Source organism: Aythya fuligula, chromosome 2 (assembly GCF_009819795.1).
Source record: "Aythya fuligula isolate bAytFul2 chromosome 2, bAytFul2.pri, whole genome shotgun sequence".
In the NCBI taxonomy this organism is placed as follows: domain Eukaryota; kingdom Metazoa; phylum Chordata; class Aves; order Anseriformes; family Anatidae; genus Aythya; species Aythya fuligula.
Window position 1 is genome coordinate 66,238,257 of NC_045560.1, and position 27,495 is coordinate 66,265,751.

General features: G+C 40.2%; 1 protein-coding gene across 1 annotated transcript in view; it reads right to left on the reverse strand.

The window, feature by feature from the left end:
- The window catches only part of TPPP (tubulin polymerization promoting protein), a 69,644-nt gene that overhangs the window by 11,622 nt on the left and 30,527 nt on the right, over window positions 1–27,495 (reverse strand). The window contains 1 exon segment of the mRNA XM_032182195.1: window positions 26,722–27,036. Coding sequence (XP_032038086.1) covers window positions 26,722–27,032 — 311 coding nt within the window. The 5' untranslated portion in view covers window positions 27,033–27,036.

Genomic DNA, 27,495 nt, shown 5'->3' on the forward strand with positions numbered 1-27,495 from the left:
TTCTGTCCCTCCCTCGCACCACCAGCTCTTTTATTAACCCATTTAAAACATTTGGGTTTGCGTTTGCGCTTGTAAGATAGAAGACAGACATTTATTTTCAGATGAGGAGTTCTACAGGCAGCTGACAGAAGTTGCAAAATCGTCAGCGCTTGTTTCTCGTGGGGGGCCTTCAACTTCCCGGACATATCCTGGAAGCACAACACAGCCCAGAGAAAGCAGCCTATGAGGTTTCTGGAGAGTGTAGAAGACAGCTTCCTGATGTAGCTGGTTAGTGAACCTACCAGGGGAGGTGCCCCGCTAGACCTTCTCTTCACAAACAGAGAAGGACTGGTGGGAGATGTGGTGGTTGGAAGCTGTCTTAGGCAGAGTGGACCATGAAATGATAGAGTTCTCTATTCTTGGTGAAGCCAGGAAGGGGGACCAGTAAAAACTGCTGTATTGAACTTCCGGAGGGCTGACTTTGAGCTGTTCAGGGACACTGGTTGGCAGAGTCCCTTGGGAGGCAGTTTGAAGGGCAGAGGACTCTGGGAAGGCGGGACTCTTCAAGAAGGAAATCTTAATGGCACAGGAGCGGTCTGTCCCCACGTGCCCCAAAGACAAGCCGGCGTGGAAGAAGACCGGCCTGGCTGAACAGAGAATTGAACCTTGAGCTTAGGAGAAAAAAAAGAGGGTTTATGATCTTTGGAAAAAGAGGGTGGGACACTCAAGGAGGACTATAAGGATGTTGTGAGGGTGTGCAGGGACAAAATTAGAAAAGGCCAAAGCCATCTGGAGCTCCATCTGGCTACTGCCGTTAAAGACAACAAAAATGTTTTTACAAATACATCAACGCAAAACAGAGGACTAAGAAGAATCTCCAGCCTTTACTGGATGCAGGGGGAAACCTAGTTACAAAAGATGAGGAAAAGGCGGAGGTGCTTAATGCCTTCTTCGCCTCCAGTCTTTAGCGGCAATACCAGTTGTTCTCTGGATACCCAGTACCCTGAACTGGTGGAAGGGGATGGGGGAGCAGAATGTGGCCCTCACTATCCATGAGGAAATGGTTGGCGACCTGAATACGGCACTTGGATGCAAGTCAATGGGGCCAGATGGGACCCACCTGAGGATACTGAGAGAACTGGCAGAGGAGCTGGCCAAGCTGCTTACCATCATTTATCACAGTCCTGGCTATCGGGGGAGGTCCCAGTCGACTGGCGACTAGCAAATATGACGCCCATCTACAAGAAGGGATGAAAGGTAGACCCGGGAAACTATAGGCCTGTTAGTTTCATTTCAGTACCAGGTAAGTTCATGGAGCTGATTATCTTCAGTGCCATCATGCAGCACTTACAGGGCCAACCATGTGATCAGGCCCAGTCAGCATGGGTTTATGAAAGGCAGGTCCTGCTTGACGAACCTGATCTCCTTCCAAGACAAGGTGGTGTGCTTAGTGGATGAGGAAAAGGCTGTGGATGTGGTCTACCTTGACTTCAGTAAGGCTTTTGACACTGTTCCCACAGCATTCTCCTCAAGAAACTATCTGCTCGTGGCTTGGACTGGTGTACGCTTTGTTGGGTTAAAAACTGGCTGGATAGCTGGGCCCAAAGAATTGTGGTGAATGGAGGTCAATCCAGCTGGAGGATTGGATGACACCAAGTTAGGTGCGTGTGTCAATCTGCTCAAGGGTAGGAAGGCTCTGCAGGAGGATCTGGATAGGCTGGACCAATGGGCTGAGGCCAACTGAATAAAGTTCAACAAGGCCAAGTGCCGGGTCCTGCACCTTGGGCACAACACCCAAGCAGAGCTACAGGCTGGGAGACGAGTGGTTGGAAAAGCTGCCAGGCAGAGAAGGACCTGGGAGTATTGGTTGATAGTTGGCTGAATATGAGGCAGCAGTGTGCTCAGGGGTGGCCAAGAAGGCCAACAGCATCCTGGCTTGTATAAGAAGCAGTGTAGCCAGCAGGGCTAGGGAAGTGATTGTCGCCCTGACTTGGCTCTGGTGAGGCCGCACCTCAAGTGCTGTGTTCAGTTTTGGGCCCCTCGCTACAAGAAGGACATCGAGGTGCTCGAGTGAATCCAGAGAATGGCAACAAAGCTGGTGAGGGGTCTGGAGAACAAGTCTTATGAGGAGCGGGTGAGGGAGCTGGGTTTGTTCAGCCTGGAGAAGAGGAGGCTCAGGGGCAACCTTATCGCTCTCTATAGGTACATTAAAGAGGCTGTAGCGAGGTGGGGATTGGTCTATTCTCCCACATGCCTGGTGACAGGACAGGGAGAATGGGCTGAAGTTGGGCCAGGGGTGTATTAGGTTGGATATTAGGAGAACTTCTTTACTGAAAGGGTTGTTAGGCATTGGAATAGGCTGCCCAGGGAAGTGGTTGAGTCACCATCCCTGGAGGTCTTTAAAAAGACGTTTAGATGTTGAACTTCGGGATATAGTTTAGTGAGGACTTGTTGTGTTAGGGTCTTTGGACTTGATGATCTTGAGGTCTCTTCCAACCTAGACAATTCTGTGATTCTGTGATTATCTTTCCCACCTCCACCCTCCCCACATGAGAACATGGCTAATCCTGCCTCTCACATTTGTTCTTTTCCTTGTCCACAACAATGTGGGAAAAGGGGATGAGTTTTTCTCCCTGCAATTTAAGGTATAAAACACAATAACTGATACATATGTAAGCAATGCTGTAGTTGCTGGTAGACACGAGAGAAAAAGAAATGTGCACCATGGGCAGCTATTCTTCACCAGCAAAATGGTAATTAGAGTAAAACTAAAAGTACAATTGGCCATTACATGATGTTTTTGGAGCTATATCCCGCATAAAAGTACATGAAATTAAACAGGAATGGGGGTGGGAGGAATGGAAAACAGTAACAATAGAGGGAATGCGGAAAAAGAAGGCTTGTATTAAGACTCATGTCATAAGGGGGGCTACCTCAATGAAAAGAGAAAAATATGTATGAAGAAACATTAATAACATATTTTAAAGCCCCATGCTTTATTATAACTTTTAGGGTTAAGAAACCTTTAGGAACTATATGGCCTTACATTTGTTTTAAGCCATGTTTATCACAACAAACATAAGTACTCAAATGCATCATCCTCAGTGGAAGAAACCGAAGTGGTACACAGGAAATTTTGCTTCTATCTATCTATCTCTACCTTTGGGACAGATTGATGATACTCAGAAAAATATTTGGAAGCTTCCCATCACTTCTCCTTCCTTGATGGGTCACTTCACATGTGACCACTACAAAGGGGGAAGATTCTGACTCAAGCTTTCATTCCTCAGTTTGCTCTTTGGAACCCAGGTTCACATATGTGAAAGCATCATCAGTTCTGTACCTGAAACATCAGCATAATGAATATAAAAAAGTATAAAAGAACAATTTCTACGCCTAAAGAAAATTGTAATAGCAAGTAATAAAGTATTCATTTGCAAGTAGTACCACGAACACTGTCTTGTGAGCACAAGATTAGAACAGTGCAATGTGAAAACTTAATGCTGCAAATGAGTACTTCTATATTATTTGGACTTGTATACTATTTGGACTAACAATTTTCTATAATTTAGCTAAAAAAAAATAGACAAATAAACTCCACATAATGTATACACAACATTCTTGAACAATATTAGAAATCTTTTTCTCCATAGCACTGTTAACACAGTTGTATTAACACAGCATAGCCTTCATTTAATAGTTTTTCTGTCCTTAATCTCTGAGTTACCCAAAATCATCCTGTTCCAATGGTCACATTTCTTTTCAATTTTTTTAGATTGAAGAGGTGAAAGGTAATGTAAAAAACAGTCAGAGAAGCTTCTATTCTTGCTAGCATGCAGGAGGGATTACATCCGTATAAACTAACCAAGACTGTTTTTGCAGTGGAAGTTGTGATCTTCCCAAAAGTTTTGATCTGGCAACATAACTATAGGTTGGAGCCCAACAAATGGTTTTGCTTAACTCTTGTCCGATAAATTTTTGTTTGTAAGGTTTATTTGCTCTAATTCCCATGGACTTGGGTGTCTCCAGTCAACCTAGATGTCACTTAAAACTTGACCACATTCTCTGTTTGTATATCAGAAACAATCTCATTTTGAATACTCCCTATATTTACTCTCCTCCAAAAAAAATGTCACACATTCAGAAGACAAAAATGAAGGATTGAATCTGGTAACAGAATGCCCTGAAGTGGCTTATCTGCCACAGTTTTTGACTTACTGGGCACAGTACAGTTACACAGGCAACTTCTGTTTTGCCACTCCTGCTCTCATACCCATGTAAGAGTCAAGTAAACTTCTGACTTCAAACTTTGGCTGTTTCTGCTCTATCTTAAACACAAAATATAATATAAATTTTGAAGTGAGAAACGTGTGGCTGTTTAACAAACAATACCATAATGAGAGAGCAAGAGAAAGAGTGAGAGAGAGAGATGTTTTCTTCTAAAACATTTATTTCTTTTAACATTAAAAAACTACACACACATGGATTTTTTTTTTAGGTAGCAATCTGCTACAACTGTAAACTCACTACAGCTAAGCTCCTTAATTTTCATTATCAATAGAATTTTCAATTTGCAAATATAACTTCAATAACAGCAGCAGCTTTATCATCATTACTGTAGTATTTCCCAAATCACTAATTCCTTCTGTTCATTTAGTATAACTGACATTTCTTTTCTTGCCTCTTGTAATAATACACAAAGTCTTATTGATGTAGTCTGTGAACATAATGTACATTAATAGCAATGGTTAGAGATATTTGTGTGGTATAGGTTGACAGCAAAAAGGTACCACACAAAACTTGCTTGAAGTAACAAAGGTTTGTACTAACTTCTGCTAAAGGGAAACATTTGCATTTCCAAGATGGTTTACGATGGTTTACAATTTTCACTTTCATCTCTCTTTGGGCTAAACAGTTCAGTATTTAGACCCCCAAGTCACAACCAAAAAAAAATCCCAAACTAAAGTGAGGTCCTTAGATAGGTTAACCAAGCTGCTGGAATTCTGCAATCTAATGGGAGTAATTGGATATCCTGTGAAGATTTATTTTATTTTATTTTATTTTTTTTGCCAAGGTTCGTTCAAGAATGAAATTGTGAAATTTAGACATAGAATGCAGAAATCTTCCAAGAAGAGAAGACAGTTTCCTGAGAAAATATAAATAGTGCATATCTAACCCCAAGCAGGGACTTTGTAAAAATTTGACAAAAATATAGCTGAAGGGATAAGGGGGTGAGGGGAGAAGGAAAGATACTGCAATACAATTCTATTAGGTTCTTTGAACAGTGCTATCTAATACCTCCAAAGAAAGGTGGTAGTAAAAGAAACAATAGAGAAGAGAAAACTTGAGGTATCACCCTGCATCAGAGACTCCTACCCAATTAAGGGGCAGAACTTGGATACTGAAATCGTCATGCTGACATCAAGACACCACAAGTCATCTTGTTGCTTGTTTGAATGTATACCTCTTTCCATCCCGAGATGTGAAGGACTGGTTTGAGACTTAGGGTTTTTTAAAGAAAAACCATGATTAAGCCTCAAAAAGGGGGGAGACAGTTGTAACAAACTCTCCCTTCGAAGAGAAGTGTTATTGTCTATGTTTAATTGAGCATCCTTATAATCAAGTATCATTTATGTAGTAGAGGATGCATGAATTTACTGTATAAATGTAATGTAGAAGCTGGCAATGGGTGTGTTTGACTTTTACTGAGCACCCAGGCCTGAATAAAAGCAGTCCCTTCTCCTGAACTGGCTTATTGCACCCAGGTAAAAGGATTTACTTTTTCAGACAACAGAGAACACACATCATTTATCCAGGAACTGAATCTGGAAGTGCCAATTCCCCTCCAGGTGCTATATATCTCATTACTGAGTGAGACAAACATAAGGCAGAGATAGAAAATAATATAAATTGGCCTGAGAGGGTATGTCAGGGAAGATACCATCATGAGGGAATACATGTTTTCTCATTGGCTGAGTGTTACAGATATACAACCTACTCAATGCTTGTTACTATACCATATATGTACAATTTTATTTCACCAACCTTTAGTTTCTCCTTCTGCCCCATTTTTCTTCTCTTGTTACTGGAGGGGCCCATGACTATTATTTTTATATATTTTTTTCTGATTCCACAACTGCTTGTCTTGTTTTCCACCCTCCTTATTTTGGGACAGTGGAGCCTTCCACTGTCCCTGTATCTGCTTAACATACCACACCCCCCTACTGTTATGCCTGCACAATCACTTTTGAATATGCAAAGTCAGTGGAATTTTCCACTGCAAAAACACAATTTTAATTCTCACAGCAACTACTGAAGGAAGATAACAAGCCAGTGGTGGGAAGGTTCCTACAATTTTGGAGTTTTCCAACGTAACTTAATAGTTCAGTATGTACTGAACTATGAGGAGAAATTTCTGTCAAATTTAGCCTCTTGTATCTGCTGCAAAATCCATCAGGGCACAGAACCCCCCTGGATGCCAGGATGAAACTGAAACTCTCTTTAGACAAGTCTAGTTGAATGATGTTTCTGTGATCAGATACCACTAAGCAGTTAGCAGTGTTTAATAAGGTGAAACACCTTAGAAGTTTGTACTTCCAAAACAAACTTGCAACATAACAAGCTATACTGAAAATCAAAAACCTTCTGGAAAAGGAATATAAAATCCCTTTTTTTGCATTTCTTTTCCCCTTTTTGTCAGGTTATAACTCTCCAGTTTTTGAATACAAACTACTAAATATGTACTGCTCTCTTGATTTCAGCTTTATACGAAAAATCTGTTTGATTTCCAAATACAAATCATTACATCTTTACATTAGCAATATCTAGCAACTCTTTTTTTTTTTTTTATACTCAGAAAATTAGTCTTTACACATTTTTTCCTGAATTACTATCACAATTATGATGCTGACATTTTGCTTGACGCCACTGATTTTACCAGTTGAAGCAAAAAGTAAGTACTTCTCCAAACTGTCTCTTCCTGACAACATGGTATCTCAGGGCAAGAGTAATGTTCAATATGCTAATATCCATAACTGCAGCGTTTGGTATAAGGCTAATTTTTCTAAATTGTGGCCAGTTAATTGTGTATTTAATATTGGAATTCTTTGCTCTTATTCCAGTGCAAGATGAATAGAATCTTACTTATATATTTTTTATATACATATTTATTTAGGACACAAAAATCTTCTCAGTGAAGACTGCTGATAACTTTCCATGAAAGCCAATTCAACGTCTAGTCTCTCACACTCTGCTAGCACCAGCTGTAGGGTAGATTGCTGTTTTAGAAGTAAGTTGAGTATATCCTCACAACCTATATAACAGAACTGCAAATTGACTCTTGCAGAAAAACAGTACAACATAAAAACAATGAATTAATACCATGCCGCATATATATAGCAATGTAAATCTCTATGTACTGCACAGTATATACCACAGAATTACAGAACATCTGAGTTGGAAGGGGCCCACTAGGATCATCGAGTCTAACTCCTGTGTTCCTCCCTCTCCACCCTTCCACCCTCCAAAAAAAATCAAATCATGTGTCTGAGAGCATGGTCCATGTGCTTCTTGGACTCTAGCAGATTCAGTGCCATGACCACTTCCCAGGGGAACCTGGTTCCAGTGCCCAACCACCTTCTCAGTGAAGAGCCTTTTCCTGATAGCCAGCCTGAACCTCCCCTGTCGCAACTTCAATTTGTTACCTCGGGTCCTATTGCTGGTCATCAGAGAGAAGAGATCAGTGCCTACACCTCTCTGCTCCACCTCATGAGGAAGTTGTAGACTGTGATGAGATCTCCCCTCAGTCTCTTCCAGGCTGAACAATCCAAGTGACTTCAGCCACTCCTCGCATGTCTTCCCCTCTCGACCCTTTACCATCTTTGTTGCCCCATGCATATCTAGTGTGGAAACCTCCCATTACAAGCAATGGATGAACATCTTTACAGGATTACATGGTAGCCCATTTTATCCTCAAAACTCTATTTTAGGTATGTTTATATAACTAGTTAATTTAAAATTAGTGCATTTGATCCATGTAATTACAGTTAATTTCTCACAGCAAAGCCAGCAACTGCTTCAGGTTAATGCTCTAATTCAACTGCTAAACAAAGTCTGGTAGGGTAGAAAACCAAAACAAGCTTTATGCGCTACTAAAAACCTTATCTATACCTCCTAGCCCCACAGGTCAACATAGCCCCATGTGACCACAGAAAAAAATAGTATTTTTTTGTGCCTTTCTATCTTGTAGGGTGTCCACCCCTTCAGAGGCATTAAAAATCAAATCCTCACCCTCTTCAGAGTCCCAAAAAGCCTCACAGATTTTCAAATTGAGCTCAATGAGGATAATGAGCAGAAATGCTGGACAGAATTCTTTCAGGAGTGAGCAAATAAGGCAATTTTTGATCCTCATTTTCTTTAATAACAGCATATGACAACAAACTCAAAGCTGTTGAGACGTTAGTCAGTATTGAAACATTTATTGTTTCACATCAGATGTCCATCCCCACTATGCATTTGAAGGATTACTACTTAGTATTGCTAGAACTCTAGGAAAGGCAATGTCCTGGTTGACACAGTGTAGCACCTGAAAAGGAAATGAACGAAGAAATCTCTCAAGCATTCATGAATTACTACTGTAGTGTTGGTTACAAAACACAGGACTAAATCAGAAAAGAAAGTATTAAAATCAGACAAACTCCATTCATTCAAAATGACCAGTGTTGATTCAAGTTGGATTTGTAAGTCAAACTGAAAACCGGACTATTAAATCAGCAAGCAGAATTCATAACACAGCAGGACGAAAATTGAACAACTTCTGTAACTGACTGCTCAGTATCCTTTCTATAAGCTTTCTTTATTTGGCTAGTAGAGAACTAACAGGCTGCAGTCTGTTGTCAGAAAATATGACCAAGCTAAGACTGCACATTTTGATTCAACAGATTTGCCAGATACACTGTCCAACTTCAGCATTATGTGAAGCTTTCCCATTCCTCTGATCTGAGGTGAAGTGATGAAAGAAAAAACTACCTGTTTAGAAGAGAAAACCACAGTTTCAGCTCTCCTGGAAAATTAATGAAATAATTTCTATTTATTTTTACTATGAAAGCTGAGAAAACCAATCATGCTATTTGTGGCTATGTAAACAAATGATGGCCTGCTAGAATACATGGCAAACGTATTGGTCCTCTCAAGGAAATACTAAACTGAATATGTTTCACTGTTCATTTTAAAACAGTACCAGCTTATTGGGAGCAAAAAACTTTTAATTAGATTATAGTCATTATTCTCAGATTTGCACGCACACCAATCATTTTGTTTGTTACAGTAAAAATGACCTAAACTAAAAACACAAACAGTCCACCACCATTTTCATCAAACACCTATTTTTAATACAATGCTTGAAAAGTACCAGAACTTTTTACTTTTGGATATGCATAAGTATAATAACAGGGTGGCTAATAGAGCGGCTATCAGCTATCACATAGGGTATACATTTTCTTTCACCACAGCAGCTTTTCCTCCATTCTCCTTTCTGTCCAACTATCATTGTTTTCTTAGATTTGAAACTCTTATCTATTAATTTACAAACGTTTGAGATAAAAACAACAACAACAAAGAAAACAAGACCCCTGATATGCCAAATTACTCCCTTTCTTCTTCCTTTGTCTATCTATAATCTCTTTCAAGAATACCACGTCACCTAATTCCCAGGAGTACACAGACCAGAAATAGAGGTATGCTTCAGATGGCTGTAAACATGTATTTGGAACCACTTATAACCTTCTTCCTAGAGACTAGTGTAGAGCTGTAAATGTTAATCTATGCATGCTGCTCATAAACCTGCCAAACCTTCCATTGACACCACACTGAGAATAGTATGACTTATTTTCCCACAACAGCACACTGATCTCCATCTAGCTGGAGACGCAGGTGACCTATTCTCTGTAAACACCAATGATAGGACCCGCAGGAATGGTGTTAAGCTGAGGCAGGGGAAGTTTAGGCTGGACATCAGGAAGAGGTTCTTCACCGAGAGGGTGCTTGCACACTGAAACAGGCTCCCCAGGGACATAGTCACTGCACCAACCCTGTCTGAATTTAAAAAACGATTGGACTGTGCACTTAGTCACATGCTCTAAACTTTTGGGCAGACCTGTGTGGTGCCAGGAGTTGGACTTGATGATCCTTATGGGTCCCTTCCAACTTGGGACATTCTATGATTCTATGATTCCAGCTTACGAGTGTCCCGACATCTGCTTCCTCACAGCATCCATCACAGGAAGAACATGTCAATAGCTTAAATTTGGAAGAAAGGTCAAGACTACCAAACAGACACATGGTAGATTGAGCATAAGGAGTATCAAAATAGGGTTCATTATGTTCTCCTAGTACCACAAATTAGTTTGGCATGCAGCAGTACTAGTAATTACATGAGGGGGAATGATTGGACAGGGTGGTAAACAACGTTGTCACCACTATTCATCACCTCATACCACAGAGCCTCATTCTTGCAGACTTGAATGTACAACACTTTTTTGTGAAATACAAATTGCATGTGACAATGAGTATGAAGTGCCTACTGTCTCTTCTATTGATCCTCACTTTAGTATCTTCTCATGTTACTCCCACACTGCTCTGGGTCTCACAGTCAGCTAAAAGCTCCATTCTCAGCACTGCCAGTTCCCTTCAGAAGCTCAGCAAACAATGCCCCACACTAAGTAGCAAATACCTCAAATACCATGATACAGATAAATCCAGGGTTAACTGGTACATTGTAATGAGTCTATCTGGAGATCTTATATAACTTAGGTCAGTGCTTATTGATTGTAGTCTATCTTGGTCTCTTATACCAATTTCTCAGTTGCAGTGAATGAGCTACTATCATGTTATAGTGTCAGCTGTTGCTAGCTGATAGAAAAACAACGTATCCTTGTTATGATCATATAAAAGCTATCAGTTGTATCTTTTGCATAGCATTAAAAATACAGCCAGTGACAGCACAACTACTCCAGTCATTAGCTTTCTTTTTTTTTTTTAAACAATATTTGCAGCTGAACGGCACAGAATAAAGACCCATCTGGGCCACGAAGCAAGTGCTGTCATGTGTCATGAGAGTCACAGCCTGGTGCCAAACATCACCACTGTTCTGCAGCTGCTGGTGCTCATGATCACAAATGGCACAATGCACTGCTATATGAGCAGTCACAAAGAGAAGAAAGGTCAACCGGATTAACTCTTCTCACCAAGTGATGGTGGCTTACCCAACTCTATAGCCTTTTACTTTTATATCTGTGGAAGAACACTCCAGAAGGCTTTTGGAAGTACATACACCTGCAGATAGTAAGAAAAAAGTTTCCTCTGGCTTCTTGAGAATACATAACTTTTCTGGGCTTAGGATATTCGAAGTGCTTGAATCTTCTCCTATAAGGAGACCCAATCAGAGAATCTTACTGACATTCAGCAGATTTCCATTTCCCTGGAAAAATAACAACCCTCAGAACAAACACAGGAAGTGAAAACTGTAGTCTTTCAAACCCTGACATGCTTAACTAGAGAACAAGATTCTTCCTTTCTTACGAAAGTCTGCCACCTCTGGCAATTTTTTTTCCTCTAACATCAAGATAACAGATAAATCAAAGAGCAGTTTATAGAGCAAGGAGCACTTCAAAGGGCTAAACAATTAATTTCTTCTGTTTTGATAATGAGATACATAAATACACTCAAGAAACAGAATACCTGACACAAAAAAGAACTCTAGTTAAAAGGCAACAAGGACATGCACACGCACATACACACACAATCAAAAACATACATTCCCTCAATATTTCTGCAGAACAGAATATAGCTGTTTGCTGAAGAAAAATGCACATACTGAAAGTCATGCTGCTGCACAGGCTTGGCTTGTTTGTGACAGAAAAAATGCTTCAACAAAGCAAAGTGAGCATGAATTTTCTGAATTCAACAGGACTTCTACCTCAACTTTGGTATCAAAGGCTTAGAAGCATCCTGAGAAGTTTGTGCTACAAACATGAAAGGAGGTAAGACTTTAGCATAAGACTAAAATATCATACATTTAAGACTCCTCCTACCAAAATAAGGTCGAGGCAAAAGGAGGGGGAGGAAAACCCAGTGCTACTAATGTAGTGTACTTCATTTTCTATCAACATTTCCTTCTAAGCATGCAATGTAAAACACTCAGCTAATGCACCAAGAAACCTGCAGCATTCACCTGACACAATGTAACAGGCTGCACAAAAAGGTCAGTGAAACATCACACAATTATAACTGTATTGCTTCCATTTCTAGAACCAGCACAGTCTGTGGCAAACTCTCATTAGGTACCACGAAGCACTGTTCCAAACATGTCATAATTCCCAAATAGCTTTTTCTGCTTTTTTTTTTTTTTTAAATCTTTTTTTTTTCTGCTTTTGGTGAATCCTCCTCCCCAGTCTCTAATGAGACTTGTTCCAGTTCAGTTGCAAAACAGTTCTCTTAAAGCTCAAGATAGCACAAGACTGGGCTCTTCTAAGTCAGCCCATTGCTTAGAAAATAATATTAATTAACCTAAAAAAAAAAAAAAAAAGAGAGAAAAGAAAAAACAAACTTGAAGGACAATGACAAATTACATTGAATTCTGCATGCTTCACAAGAATCACATTCTCCTTTGACCTAAGCAAACAACATCTTAATTCCTTTAGGAGCTTTAGGCACATAGGCAGATTAAATATGTACTAATTGCAACAGTAACAGTATATTCGTCTGCTTTAAGAGATGGAGAACTTCTAGCTAATGTCCTTATTTTATGAGGCAAACGTGCACACATACCTTGTTTCTATAAAATTTCCCCTCTAACTTCAGAACAGCTGTTAATTTCTATCATCTATGCAGGAACGTGAAATAATGTACGTATCTTCTGCTGCCACAGTCTATTGCGGCATTATATGCATTGTACCACCATATTGTTACATACAATTTTCTTTAGCAGCAGTTTTTCAGGGATGTTCAGATTAGATACAAGTGCAATACGTAGTCCATTGATAATAACAATAAATCAATAATCACATGCAGCCTATTGACACTGATGACCACTGCCAGAAATTCTACTGTACAGTTTCAGTAGTGACATCAATGCAAAGATTTTCCCTTTTCTAAATAGGGAAGTTACTCATGTTTATCTACAGAACAATTAATGCTTTAGACAACAAGTGATCTCACAGAACAACAACAACAAAATAGAGAGCCAAGATACCTGCTCAGAGTCAGGCCTATTCTGTGCCCACAAGGTAATCACTATCAGATTTCTTACAGCACAGCCCAGTGCTCGATTTATTCATATTCATAAATTCACACAACGATTCAAGTTGGAAGGAACATTTGCATATGAGCCTGTATCCAGCGCAAACCCTCACTCACAGCAAAGCTCTAATGATACTTGCTCAGATACTTCTCCAGTCAACTCCTGAACACTTCCAAAGATGCAGATTCCATTGCCTCTCTGGGCAACTTATTCCAGTATTTCGGTACACACAGGGTAAAAACAACCACCACAAATGTATTTGGTTTATGTAGCAAGGTTTTGGTAGTTCAGGGCTGCAGGGGTGGCCTCTGTTAGAAGAATCCAGAAGCTGGCCTGTGATAGATAAGGCTCTGAACAGGACCCGCTGCTGCCCAGAGCCAAGCCAATAAGCAACATTGTTTGTGCCTCCATGACAGCATTTTTAAGAAAGGGAAATGCCATTCAACAGCAACTGGGAAAGACGAGTGAAAAACAGCCTTGCAGACAAGGTCAGTGAAGAAGGAAGAGGTGGTCCAGGCACCAGAGCAGAAGTTCCCCTGCAGCTTGTGAAGAGAACCATGGTAGAGCAGGTTGTCCCCCTGCAGCCCATGGTGCACCACGGTGGAGCAGATTTTCATGCTGCAGCCCGTGGAGGAGCCCACAGTGGAGAATGTGGATCTGACCTGAAGGAAGCGGTGGCCTGTGGAGAGTCCCCCCCACCGGGGGAACCACGCTGAAGCAGTTTGCTCCTGGTGGATGGACCCTGTGGTATGGACCCATATCTGGAGCAGTTCTTGAAAACCTGCTGCCTGTGGGAAGCCCAGTGGGAGGACCAGTTCAGGAAGGACAGCATCCCGAGGGAGGGACCCTATGTTGAAACAGGGGGAGAGTGACTGTGAAGGAGCAGCAGGGACAAAGTGTTATGGACTGACTGCAGCCCCCATTCCCTTGTTCCCTTGCACCACTCAGGGGGAAGAGGTGGAAGAGGGTGGGTGGAGGGAAGTTTTTTGTTTGGTTGGTTTTGTTTGGTTGTTTCTCACTGCTCTAGCTTATTAGTAATTGGTTTTATTGTGCTCCCTACACCGAGTCTGTTTTGTCCATGACGACAATTGTTGAGTGATCTCCCTGTCCTTATCTCAACTCTTGAGCCCCTTTTCATCATGTTTTCTCCCCTTTTCCCTTTGAGGAGGGGGAGTAAGAGAGCAGTGGTGGTGGAGCTCAGCTGCCCAGCTGAGCAAAACCACCACAACAACCAACAACTTAAAGATGGAGTCAGACTCTGCACATCCTCCAAGCAGGTGGCTATAGACTGCAATAATATCTTCCTGTAGCTTTCTCCAAGCTGAACAGGCCCATTTCTCTCCACCTCTCCTCATGTGTCATGTGCTCCAGGCCCCTGACCATTGTGGTGGCCCTGCGCTGGGCCGGTTCCAGTATATCAATCACTTTCTTGCACCAGGGAGCTCCAGACTGGACACAGCACTCCAGATACGGTCTCACAAGTGCTGAATAGAAAAGAATCACTTCCATGGACCAGCTGGCTATACCACTTACTCAGGCAGCCCTAGATGCATCTGCCCTTCCTTGCTGCAAAATCTCACTTGCTGCAAGGACTGCTGCTGACTCTTGTTCAACTGGCTGTCCGTCATAACCTCTAGATCCTTTCCTGCAGAGCTGCTTCAGGGCCTATTAAACCCTGGTCTGTTGTGTTGCACAAGGTTATTCCATCTGAGATCCAGGACTTCACATTTACTTCTGCTCAACTGCACAAGGCTTGTTTCTTGCCTGTTTCTATAGTCTGACAAGGTCCCTCTGAATAGTACCTCTGTCCTCCAGTACATTGACCACTCCTCCCAGTTTGGCATCCATCAGTCTCAAACTTGTTGAGAGAGCACTTTGTCCCACCTTCCTGGGGGGACACCAGTTACTGGCTGACAGCTGGACTTTGTACCACTGATCACATCCCTGAGCCCAACAGTCCAGCCTATTTCCCACACACCTTAGGGGCCACTTATCTAGCCCGTATCTCCCTAGTTTGGTGATAAGCAGACTGGCTCCAAGGCCTTGTACCTTGCCGATAACATCAGGGTATACTACACCTCTTGTCCACAGTGCTAGTCATTGCTTTCATCACAAAAAGCAACAAGGTCAATCAGCCGTTGACTTGCCCTTAGCAAGTATGGCCTTGCCACGTTAGCTGCTGCAAATCACCCTCTTGTCCTTTGTGGGTTTAGAAAGATTCGTTTCACAGCCTCCACAGGGACTGAGGTTATGCTGACTGGCCTATAGTTACCTGGATGCAGTTACCTGCTTGCTCTTCTTGAGGATGTGTGTGACTTTTGTCTTTTTCTAGTCACTGAAGCCTCCCCCGGTCTCCATGGCTTTCTGAAGACAATAGAGAGCTAACTGTTTTTCCTCACCATGTTCCTTCATGCACAGTCTATATTCATCCCACATAGCCTCTCCCTCCTTCCACCTCCTGTGCACTTCCTTTCTGTGTCTGAGCTCAGTCACAAGTTCCATATGCATCCATGCTGACCAGTTGCCATGCTTCCTCAGTTGCCTCACATTGGAATGAACCATTCCTGTGCTCTGAGGAAGCAATCTTGAAGACGAACCATCTTTCTTGGGCCCCTTTGCCCTCCAGGGCAGTTTCCTGTAGGAAACTGAACAGGTCAGAAACCTTTCTGCTGAAGTCCAAGGTTGTAATTTGCTGTTCATGTGCCCACTCCTCCCAGGTTATTAAAATTTCTGGTTAACTGGTTACTTGCAGCAATGGCTGTCTCAGCTCTTACATCTTAAATTTCTACTTCAATGCATGGAAAACAAGGGAACAAGTCTATACTGATTGTTTAACAATCTAGTAAATGTGTGCTTGTTAATGTTAAGTTTGTATCTAACAGATTAACAGATTGTATCTAACAGATGTTAATTTTGTATCTAACAGATTTCATGTATCTGTTTTTATAAGTGAGTACCAGATATATTGTACCATCATTTGTAATTACATATTAAAATATGTCTGACTAGCAAAAAACAAGAAGAAAAAAAAGAAAAAAAAAAAAACAACTACAAAATGGGACCTAATTGTGTGGACCTACTTCTACACTAAACCAATAAAAAAGTCTCTGTCATTCACAATTAGCAATAAATGTATAAATCTGCTGTACAAGATATGAAAGCTGTATGGTACTGTTGTATCACACTGTAGCTATGTGACACTGTGTATCACTCAGTATTCTGTATCACTGGAAATGAATCACCTCTAGTCATAAAACATAAAGTTTGGAATAGACCTCCAAAATGATCTGGTCCACCATTCCCTACACCTACTACACATCACCTACTAACCATGTCTCTGTGTACCACATCCTTAAACATCCCCAACTTCCAACACCTTCAATCACCTCCCCGGGCAAACACAATCCAATGCCTGACCACTCCTTCTGAGAAGAAATGTCTCAGATGGTCCAACCTAAACCTCCCCTGCGCAACTTGAGGCCACGCCCTTTTGTCCTATTGCTAATTACCTGGAAGAAGAGGCCAACCCCCAGCTCCACACAACTTCCTTTCAGGTAGTTGTAGAGAGCAATAAGGTCTCCCCTGAGCCTCCTCTTCTCCAGACTAAACAACCCCAGGTCCCTCAGCTGCTCCTTGTTAGACTTATGGTCCAGACCCTTTACCAGCTTTGCTGTCCTTTTCTGAACAAGGTCTAGGGCCTCAATGTCTTTCTTGTAGTGATGGGCCCAAAACTGAATACAGTATTTAAGGCGTGGCCTCGCTAGAGCAGAGTACAGGGGGACAACCACCTCCCTGGTCCTGCTGGTTATACTATTCCTGATACAAGCCAGGATACCGTTGGCCTTCTTGGACACCTGGGCATACCGCTGTCTCATGTTAAGGTGAGGATCGACTAACACACCCAGATCCTTTTCCTCTGTACAGTTTTCCAGCCACTCTGCCCCAAGCCTGTAGCATTGCATGGGGTTGTTGTGACCAAAGTGCAGGACCTGGCACTTAGCCACGTTGAACCTCATCCCATTGGCCTCTGCCCATTGATCAAGACTGTTCAGATCCCTCTGCAGGGCCTTCCTGCCCTCGGGTTGATTGACACTTACCCACAACTTGGTGTCATCTGCAAACTTACTGAGGGTGCATTCACTTCCCTCATCCAAACGATCAATAAAGATATTAATGAGGATATGCCCTAACACTGACAGCTGGGGAACACCATTCATGACCGGTCGTTGGCTGGATTTCACTCCATTCACTGCCACTCTGGGCCTATCTGTCCAGCCAGGTTTTAACCCAGCAAAGAGTACACCTGCCCAAACCATGGGATGCCAGCTTGCCCTGAAGAATAATGTGGGAGACCATGTCAAAGATTTTGCTGAGGTCTAGGTAGTCATAGAAGGAGATGTGGCTGGTCAGGCAGGACTTGCTTTTCATGAAGCCAGGTTGACTAGGCCTGATCCCTGGTTATCCCGCATATGTGTATGCTGTGTGATTGCATTCAAGATGGCCTGTTCCAGCACGTTTCCTGGCACCAAGGTCAGAGTGACAGGCCTGTAGTTCCCCAGGTCCTCCTTACTACACTTCTTATAGATGGGCATCACATTACCAAGTCTCCAGTCATCCGGGACCTCTCCAGTCGACCACAGCTGCTGATAGATGATGGAAAGTGGCTCAGCAATCACGTCCGCTAGCTCCCTCATCACCCTCGGATGGATCCAATATAACCCCATGAACTTGTGACAGTACAGGTAGAGCAGGAGATCTCTAGTGTATCTGTAGGCTTTCTTGTGATATACTCACACATAAGAGTGTTCTTAAAATCATTATCAGCATACAACAGTATGTCTACAAAACTTACCCATTTTCCATGCACATAGTAAGGCTGCATAATGAAAAGTCAACCTAAATCCATCTCTTTATTCTTATAAATGATCACTATTTTCAGAATATACGTCTCTTGGGGTGGGGGAACAGACTGCTGTTTTGCTTTTAATTAAAGAAGCCTCTCAAGGATAAACTTCAAAAGGCAACATTACTTGTGGCTTCTTGGACAAGAAGGAAATTGAATGTTAATTACTAAGAAAATACAATGATGTGGTTAAGATTGTTTTCTGTTGTAGCATACCTATTTTTCTACTTATAACTGCATTACTTCACAATTTGGTTGGAAGGGAGAGATTTATTATCACGGATAATGTTCTGCATACCATTCTGTAGCGACTTAAAAATTATTTCCTGATGCAGGCCTTTTACAGTACACAAGTTAACCATGCTGCCTACTTCTGACACAATTTGGATTCTTCGTCAGTACTAAAATAATCTTTCCAGTATGGCAGTAAAAAAACTTACAACTATAATGTGCTTCATCTACATATAAAGACGAATTCATACATATTTACATATAAATTTTTAAATGGGCATCAAAAATCTGTTAAATACAAATTACTTTAGGAGAGACACTTGTTTTGAGTGAATGCACGTGAATGCAAGTAGTAGTTCTTTTAAATATGTGAAGAAAGCAAGAAGTATCAGTACCATTAAATACAGAGACAATTAATTATATTAGCTATATAACAATATTATAGTCAACAAATGGTGGAGTATGTACATATTTTTGCCAACAGTTATCTTGCCATCTGTTTAGTGCCAATGTTATCCATATTAATTCTTCTATAGCCTTGCAGCAATGGTGAACTCCTGCTGATTAAGACCCAACAGATCTCAGGTTGAAGCACTCCTGTAGAGACCTGACAGATCCAGACTGTGGGAACTAGACCGAACAGCTGACTGTCCAAGATGTACTAAGCACAGAATGTGGGTGGGACTGTTCAGAAGTCAGGTCACAATAAAATGTGTTGTGAAGATTCTCCATGGGAACAAACACTTCCTTCTGAAAAAGAGATGGAGGAGTGTTTTCTGGACTTTAGAACACATGGCTTCCTCAGCAACAAGAAAACATATCAAAGCAACCTAAGAAACTATAAATGGAATCTAAGAGGACAATTATGCTTCCACTTGATCTTTTACTGAAGATATTTTTAGAGGGTGGGGAGTAAGGTATATTTGTAAAGCTTCTGTAGATTAACCAACCTTCAATAACAATCCAGTACAGAAATTAAAAAAAAAAAAAAAATTGTTTAAGATTTAACACATAGTAACATCAAAACAAACAAATGTTTCCATGGAGACATCTACCTAAATAAATGCTCACAAAGGATCCAAGGAATGACGTCACCCAGGCCTGCCTGCAACCATAGTAACATACCAGTATAAACAGAAATATTTTGATTTTTCTATCTAATAGTGTCATAGAATTAGTAGTTTTAATGCATTGCTTAAACCATTTTTTGCAGTGCTGAGTGGTAACACTTCTAAAATAAGAGCAGAGGCATTTATATAATAGCTATTACCATATTAACTACATCCAGTAAGTGGAATATGTGTATGGCATAGCTAACATACCAAACTCCCCAGAGCAGTTGTTGACACCAACAAAGAAATTTAAGTTCCTAAAGCAATGTGCTAGAATGCTTGTCAGAGATCAGTAACATCTATTCTGCTTGTATATTCTGATTTCCTTAAAATAAAATAAATAAAATAAAATAAATCCTAGATTGTTGTGTTGTGTCTCACTGTCTTGCTAGATTAACAAGAGAGCAGACACATGTTGTTCATACCAAATGCAGATTTTTTCTGTGTCCTTCTGTGTCACCAATGAACTTGCTTTCTCTTAGGCACCAAGGTTCACTAAACTCATACTGTAAGCACACTACAAGAAGCATGGACTACAAGCTTTTGCAACTCTGGAACAGAAGCATAACAGAAACAGTCAATTAATGAAGAAATTTTCCAAGATAGCAGGAATAGTTTCATCTACTATAAAAATAATTGTGGAATTACCATTCCCATGAAAAACATCCACTTCTAAATGGTACTGTATATCTGCGAGTTGTGTCTCCAAATTCAGTATACCCAGATCACATTATCACTCCAAATATACCAACTAGAAAGGACAGATTTCTTTGTAAAGTTCAGACATGAACATATGTGGAAAAATGCATGCTTGGAGTGCGCTAATACTACTAAGATATTTATAATACATTGTTGCAGAAGCCTCATCTATAGGGAAATTGCAGTTATCATTACAAAAAGGGTGCAATATTATTTTTGGTCCTGTCATTAAAATTTCACATCCAGTAATCTGTAAAATGTTTCCTTCTAATAGAATATGAATGTGAATTATTCTTGTCTTCATGTATGGCAGTTAAGTTAGAGACCTTTTAAAAGATTACTTGCTATATTTTAATGCTTTTTTTTCTTAATGAGCAGGTTTCTCAGAAGAGGGGTTACTTCATTTTTGCCATTTAAAAAACTATCCTGATACAAAACAGCAAAAAAGACTTTTGCATAAGCAAGAAGATAGCTTTGAAATGAAAATGTAGCCTGCAACCATACTATTGGTGTTTTATGCAGTCAAATGTACATACGAAGAAAGAGTCCAACAACTCAAGTTTTGATTACAAAACTATAAACCACAGTGAGGAAAGCTTACTGCACAGTAGTATTTACATTCATGCAAATTCTTGTTGCATCATCTATAATATATTTCATCCCATTATACGAAATAAAACTTTGTAATTCACTCCTCACAATTTCTTCTGCTTTTGCATGTTCAACATGCACAGAAAAGTAATACTATTATACAATGAGATGTCTTTATCATATGTTTTTATAACCTTAATAATAATAATCTAGTTTTCCAGTTCTTATAGAAAAGGCAAATTCCATTCCAGCCAAAACTAAGACAATAGTTAATTTTCTTCCTAGTTGCTGGTATGGTGCTGTGGTTTGCATTAGGATGAGAGTAATGCTGATAACATGCTGAAGTTTTACTTGTTGCAAAGCAGTTCTTACACTCAAGGACTTTATAGCTTCTCACACCTCCTTGCCAGCAATGAAGCTGAGGGTGCACAAGAAGCAGGGAGAGAACACAGCCAGGACAGCTGACACAAACTGGCCAAAGGAATATTCCATACCATATGACATCATGTGGAACAATAAAAGTAGGGGGAGTTGGTCAGGGAGGAGGGCTGCCACTGTGCAGGGAGTGGTTGGTGAGGGCAGTGAGCAGTTGAATTGTGTATCACTTGTTGCATATCACTTGTTTGTATATTCTTTTGTTATTGTTGTTATTATTTTCCCTTCCTTCTCTGTCCTAGTAAACTTTTTTTATCTCAACGCAGGAGTTTTACTTCTCCCCTCCCTTCCCCCTCCCAATTCTGTCCACCAGCCCACTGCAAGGGAGAAGTGAGTGAAAGGCTATGTGATGCTTAGCTGCTTGTCGGGTTAAACAACAGCAATTACCCCAGCTGTACTAATACAGTCCAAATATTTGACATAGATATAGGTGTTTTTCCTTCTGAACTCTACAAATGCAATTTATAATATTCTTCCATGTGGTGACTCTCTGAAGTGGGCTTTGGCTTTTCATTTCAAGTAATTCCACTGCAAAATTCACTGCTGCTTAATATTTCTTGTGTTTTATAAGCTGACAATAGTAAGTTTTTAAAATAGAACACCAAACAAACAAACAAAAAAAAGCAGAAATGCAGAAGGAGATATAAAAGATATATATTGAAAGCAATTTTAAACACAGCAATTTATATTAAAATTCATTAAACTGGAAGGATTTTTGAGTTCCTTAAGAACATAGAAATTACTGTTAAACAAAAATACTTAGGGGGAAGAAAAAAGCAGAACTACACCCAGTTAACTTCTTACCAAACAACATTTCTAGAAATTTTTCTTTCATGTTTACTATTCTGCATTTTTTGCACCAGACCATTCCTTCTTCTTATCCTAAAGTATATACAAATGTTGCGCTTATATGAAGGCCTCTGGTGGACCTTTTATGGAAGATAAATACACAAATTATACCTTATTCTGACCTGACATGCTCATGCAGAGGGAAAACAGCACTCTACACTCATTTCCTTACTTGTTAGAAAGGTTAATTAGAATTTCCTCAACCTTTATAACAATATAAACTTAACCTTAATTGAACTAAGTTCTGAAAGACAGACACTCAGTCCCAGATTTGCAGAAATACCACAGTATTACCACAGACTTGTGATAACTTTCAGAAGTTTTCTTCACCTATTTTGCAGGTGGTGGGGAACAGGGTATTGAATCTGCTAAAATGTTCCTTACTTCTCAGGACTGAACTGATAAAATCTCTCCAGCAGCAGAGAAAGTTACCAATTAGTGAATAAAATATCTTTCAGGAACTCTTACGTAAACTTAGTAGTTACTAATTTCCAGAAATAATCTTTACCCTGACTATCAGAAACACATTCTTCCTACCGATTACTTTGCCAGCAGAACAATACATTAAGCCTGGGGAAGTTAGAAAGATGACAAACAGGGGCTTTATACATAGTCACAGTACTTCATAAATCCAAAGAAAAATTCTACTATATTAATTATTTTGTAGTGTTCAAAGAAAATGTGTCACTGTCATGCACTACAGCTATAGCTGGCTAGAAAATAAGCCCTGCTAAATGCACTGCTTTCCCAGTCTAAGACCCAACAAAAAAACTGTTTGAAATTCTACCATATGCTAGATAGCAATTTAGTATAACAAAACATTTCTTCTCATCTATGGACTGTGTTCTCTGGCCAGATTACAACTTTCAAGATCCACAACCATCTTCTCACTGAACCACTACAGTTGACTATAAAAATCCTAGGTCAAAGTCTATCTTGGCAGATGCAGCGTAGCTAACAAACCTAAAAAGCAGCAGTGAAACACAAAACCTTCAGATACCCATAAGCATAAATTTTAATGAGGCAGAGAAGCAGTACTCTGTACTTTCTGGGGTGTTGGAAATTCTTTTACGGTGTTTAATGCTGTCCATTCAATATGGATGGTTAAAAAAAAACCAAACTTGTGTAGTCAAAAAAAAATCAAAAGGAAAACAAGAACAGCAAAAAACAAAAACAAAAACAAAAACAAAAACAAAAACAACTAGTACTCTGCTGTGGAAAAGAACCTTGCATAATGGAAGTAAGGAGTTTATCAAAAAAGGCCTGCTCACAACATGAACTCCAAAAATGCTTTACCTTAGGGTTAAACATGAAGCCAAAGAGTAAGAAAAGAAAAGTAGTTGTCTGAGCATTCTCAAGAAACCCAGTATACTCAGCGTATAGTTATAAGCCATCTAACTTACAGCATATTAATCACTGCTTGAGCAACTAAACCCATTAAATCTTTCCTTTTTAAAACTTAAAATACTATATGGGGAAAAAAATCGTCTCAAGTAAGGATTGCCAACATATGCTCTTAAGAACATAAATTTTAAAAAAGAACAAAAGAGAGATGATCCTAACAAATATAGCAAATCTCAGATATTGTCAGCTTCCCCATCGATCAGTAATGCAATATTCATTTTTTAAAAAAAAGAAGTATATAAGTTACTTGATACATGTAAGTGTACATATAAGGAAAGAACAAGTAATTAATAAAGAATTAAGGTAAATGAAAAAGCATTTTTATTTTCTAACTACTAAATACTGGATGGAGAGAGGAAAAGATAGCATATTTCTTCTGACAGAAATGTCAGCTCTTCACAGTTATCACTGAAGAAAGTTCTTTGACACGGTTTCCCGTAGGATCCTACTGGACAAAATGTCCAGCATACAACTTAACAAAAACATCATACGATGGGTGAGCAATTGGCTGACGGGCAGGGCTCAAAGGGTTGTGGTAAACGGGGCCACATCTGGTTGGTGGATGGTCACTAGTGGGGTCCTTCAAGGCTCCATTTTAGGGCCAGTCCTCTTCAATGTCTTTATAAATGATTTGCATGTAGGACTAGAAGGTATTTTCAGCAAATTTACCAATTACACCAAACTTGGAGGAGCTGTGGACTCTGATGAGGGTGGCAAGGCCTTGCAGAGAGATCTGGACAGATTGGAGAGCTGTGCAATCACCAACCGCATGAAGTTTAACAAAGGCAAGTGCTGGGTCCTGCACCTGGGATGGGGCAACCCTGGCTATATGTACAGACTGGGTGACAAGACACTGGAGAGCAGCCCTGCAGAGAGAGATCTGGGGGTTGTGGTTGGCAGCAAGTTGAATATGAGCCAGCAGTCAAATATGGCAGCCAGGAAGGCCAATGGTATCCTGGAATGCATCAAGCACAGCATCGCTAGACAGTCAAGGGAGGTGCTTGTCCCAGTCTAAGCTGCGATGGTGCAGTCTCACCTTGAGTACTGCGTGCAGTTCTGGGCACCACAGTACAAAAAGGACATTAAACTGTTGGAGAGTGTCCACAGTAGGGCTATGAAGATGGTGAAGGGACTAGAAGGGAAGACATATGAGGAGCGGCTGAGGGCACTGGGCCTGTTCAGCCTGGAGAAGAGGAGGCTGAGGGGAATCTCATCATGGTCTACAACTTCCTCGTGAGGAGGAGTGGAGAGGCAAGTGACCTATTCTCTGTAAACACCAATGATAGGACCCGCAGGAATGGTGTTAAGCTGAGGCAGGGGAAGTTTAGGCTGGACATCAGGAAGAGGTTCTTCACCGAGAGGGTGCTTGCACACTGAAACAGGCTCCCCAGGGACATAGTCACTGCACCAACCCTGTCTGAATTTAAAAAACGATTGGACTGTGCACTTAGTCACATGCTCTAAACTTTTGGGCAGACCTGTGTGGTGCCAGGAGTTGGACTTGATGATCCTTATGGGTCCCTTCCAACTCCGGATATTCTATGATTCTGAAAAACTGCTGAAAAGGCATATTGCACAGAGGCAAAGACAAGAACCTCTGAGCTAAGCAGAGAAATCTGAACAATGGCAAAGGGATACACTGAGATTACCCTTCACCCTCAGGTCCCTACCACCTCACAATTCACTCCTGCAGAATTGAACTGGATTCATTCTACCCCAGCAGACATCAAAATTAATACTTCTTTAAATCAGCTAATCTTGCACAATTTTTTTTTTAAACATGTACCACAGAGTTACACTATCACTAACTTTCCCAGACATCAGTTTAAGAAATTTGAATGAGGATTTATTTTCTGTGATGAAAGAGAAATTTTTAAGCTGGTGAAAGCCAAAGAGAACTTGAAAATAAATGCCATCATTGTTCATTACGGGTCAAGAAAGAAATAAACAACCCTCAAAGCTCAACATCCATTTCAAATAAGCTAGCTCACTGATAGTACATGCAGCTTCCAAAAAATACACACAGGGACTCAAAGAAAAAGTGGACTAATATGAGAATGAGAAGGTTGGTGTATTCCAATATATAGTGTTTTCAATTACCCACATAAGACCCTTCATTAAAGAAAGAAAATAAGAAAAATATAAAAAGTAATGTCATGCTAGCTGTGCATATTACACTGAACAACCTGTAAAGATGAAGGTCCTTTTATTCTCTGACTTTGTGCTTTGATGCACTCTGAAAGGTCAGGGCTTCTAGCAAGTGTTCCTAACTATTCTTTTAAGCAACTCAGTTTGCATGCCCTCTCTCCAGCATTACACCATGACAGTGGAGAGCACAAACTAAATAGAAGTTGCCACAAGCTACAAGTATGGTAAAGGGACCTTCTTTAATACATATCCCTAAATGCAATGAGGTGTGGAAGAATTTAAATAGTCACTGTGGTAACAAAAAACAGATAAGACAAGGTTATCAGATCCCATATTAGGACCTACGAAGATGAAAATGACCCAATTCAGACAAAAAGGGAAAGGGAGATAAAAAGTGAGAACAAAAAATCATTTGGCATTTCATACAGAATATATTGGAATAGCTGAATGTCCTCCTCCCTTTGATTTTAGCAGTTTCTGGATAAAGCCATGCTTGATCAATTTGGAGAAAAACTTTTAGTAAAGCTCCACTTTCTCAAAAAGAATAAACTGAGGCCACTGAAATAATAATAATCAACTACTCACAGCCAGTGCATCACAAATTTGCCATCAGTTTGGTGTGGCCAGCACCCTACACTTGAAACTTGAGCAGGTGTTGTGCTGGACATCAGGACTGTGTATCGAACAGTGGCTTAATATGTATTCCACCTTAGTCTCAGTCCTTTGAGGCTGACATCTGGCAAGATGCAAGACTACATCCTGACTTTTTCCAGATATTTTTTAAGAAAATATTCACAGCATTTACTGCAGTCAAAAAGAAGTTTCCTGGAATAACCTGCATCCATCTTGATTATATCATACTTCTTTGCACTCCATAACAACAGTAACACCTGTCAGTTTAATATAGCAGGGCACAAGCTAAAAGCAACAGTTTCACAAAGGAACATTGAAAGATATCAATCAGGACAAAGGCATAGTGGCTTGCAAAGTCCTTGAGCAACAGAAGATAAATTTAGATCCTATCTACAAAATATATTGGAGAGACAAAGAAATGATGGCAAAAAGGAACTTACTTGATTTTACTGAAGACAATGTCAACATCTGTGACTGTCACATTCTTCCCATCTATTACATGACAGTCCTTGCACAGTTTTGACCAGTTCTTCCCATGCATTTCTTTTCCTGTGGCTCTTGTATCACCATGTATGGCAAACTTTCTAAAGGCCTCTTCCAGAGCACTCAAGTCTCCTGCCACAGCTCCCTCATGGGAGCTGTTTGAATCACAGGATAACCTTTTTGCTGCTCGGTCCTTTGCGGGATCAGAAGGAGATTTTGGAGGAGTCTTATTTGCAGGTTTGGTCGACTTTGCTTTACTGTCAGCCATTGTGCTACAAGAAAGAGAAGGGTAAATTCATTATATTACTTTACACTAGTTTACTTTGCATAAAACTAAAGGATACAGTCCATGTCACAACATACTAATAGTAAGTAGTCCAGGAAGTATGCAAGAACTCGGTACCCTCCATCAGACAAGTCTACACATAGAACTATGTAACTTTATATCCATCCAAAAAAAATCAAAATAAAAAATCTACTATTATAAAAAAGCAGGAAACCAATATTCCAATATGGGACACAAACTTAATTTCACCATCATGCCATCAAATAATAAGAGAACACTTACTGTTTCCTTTTTTTTTTTAATCACAAGCTGAATTCATCACAGTTGCACTTGAATAAAGGTATGCCCTTTATATTGTAGGCAGTACTATTTACATTTAATTTTTAAGTAAAAAAATAAAAATAAAAAGCCACAGTCCAGACTTTTTTTTTTTTTAAAATTGAAA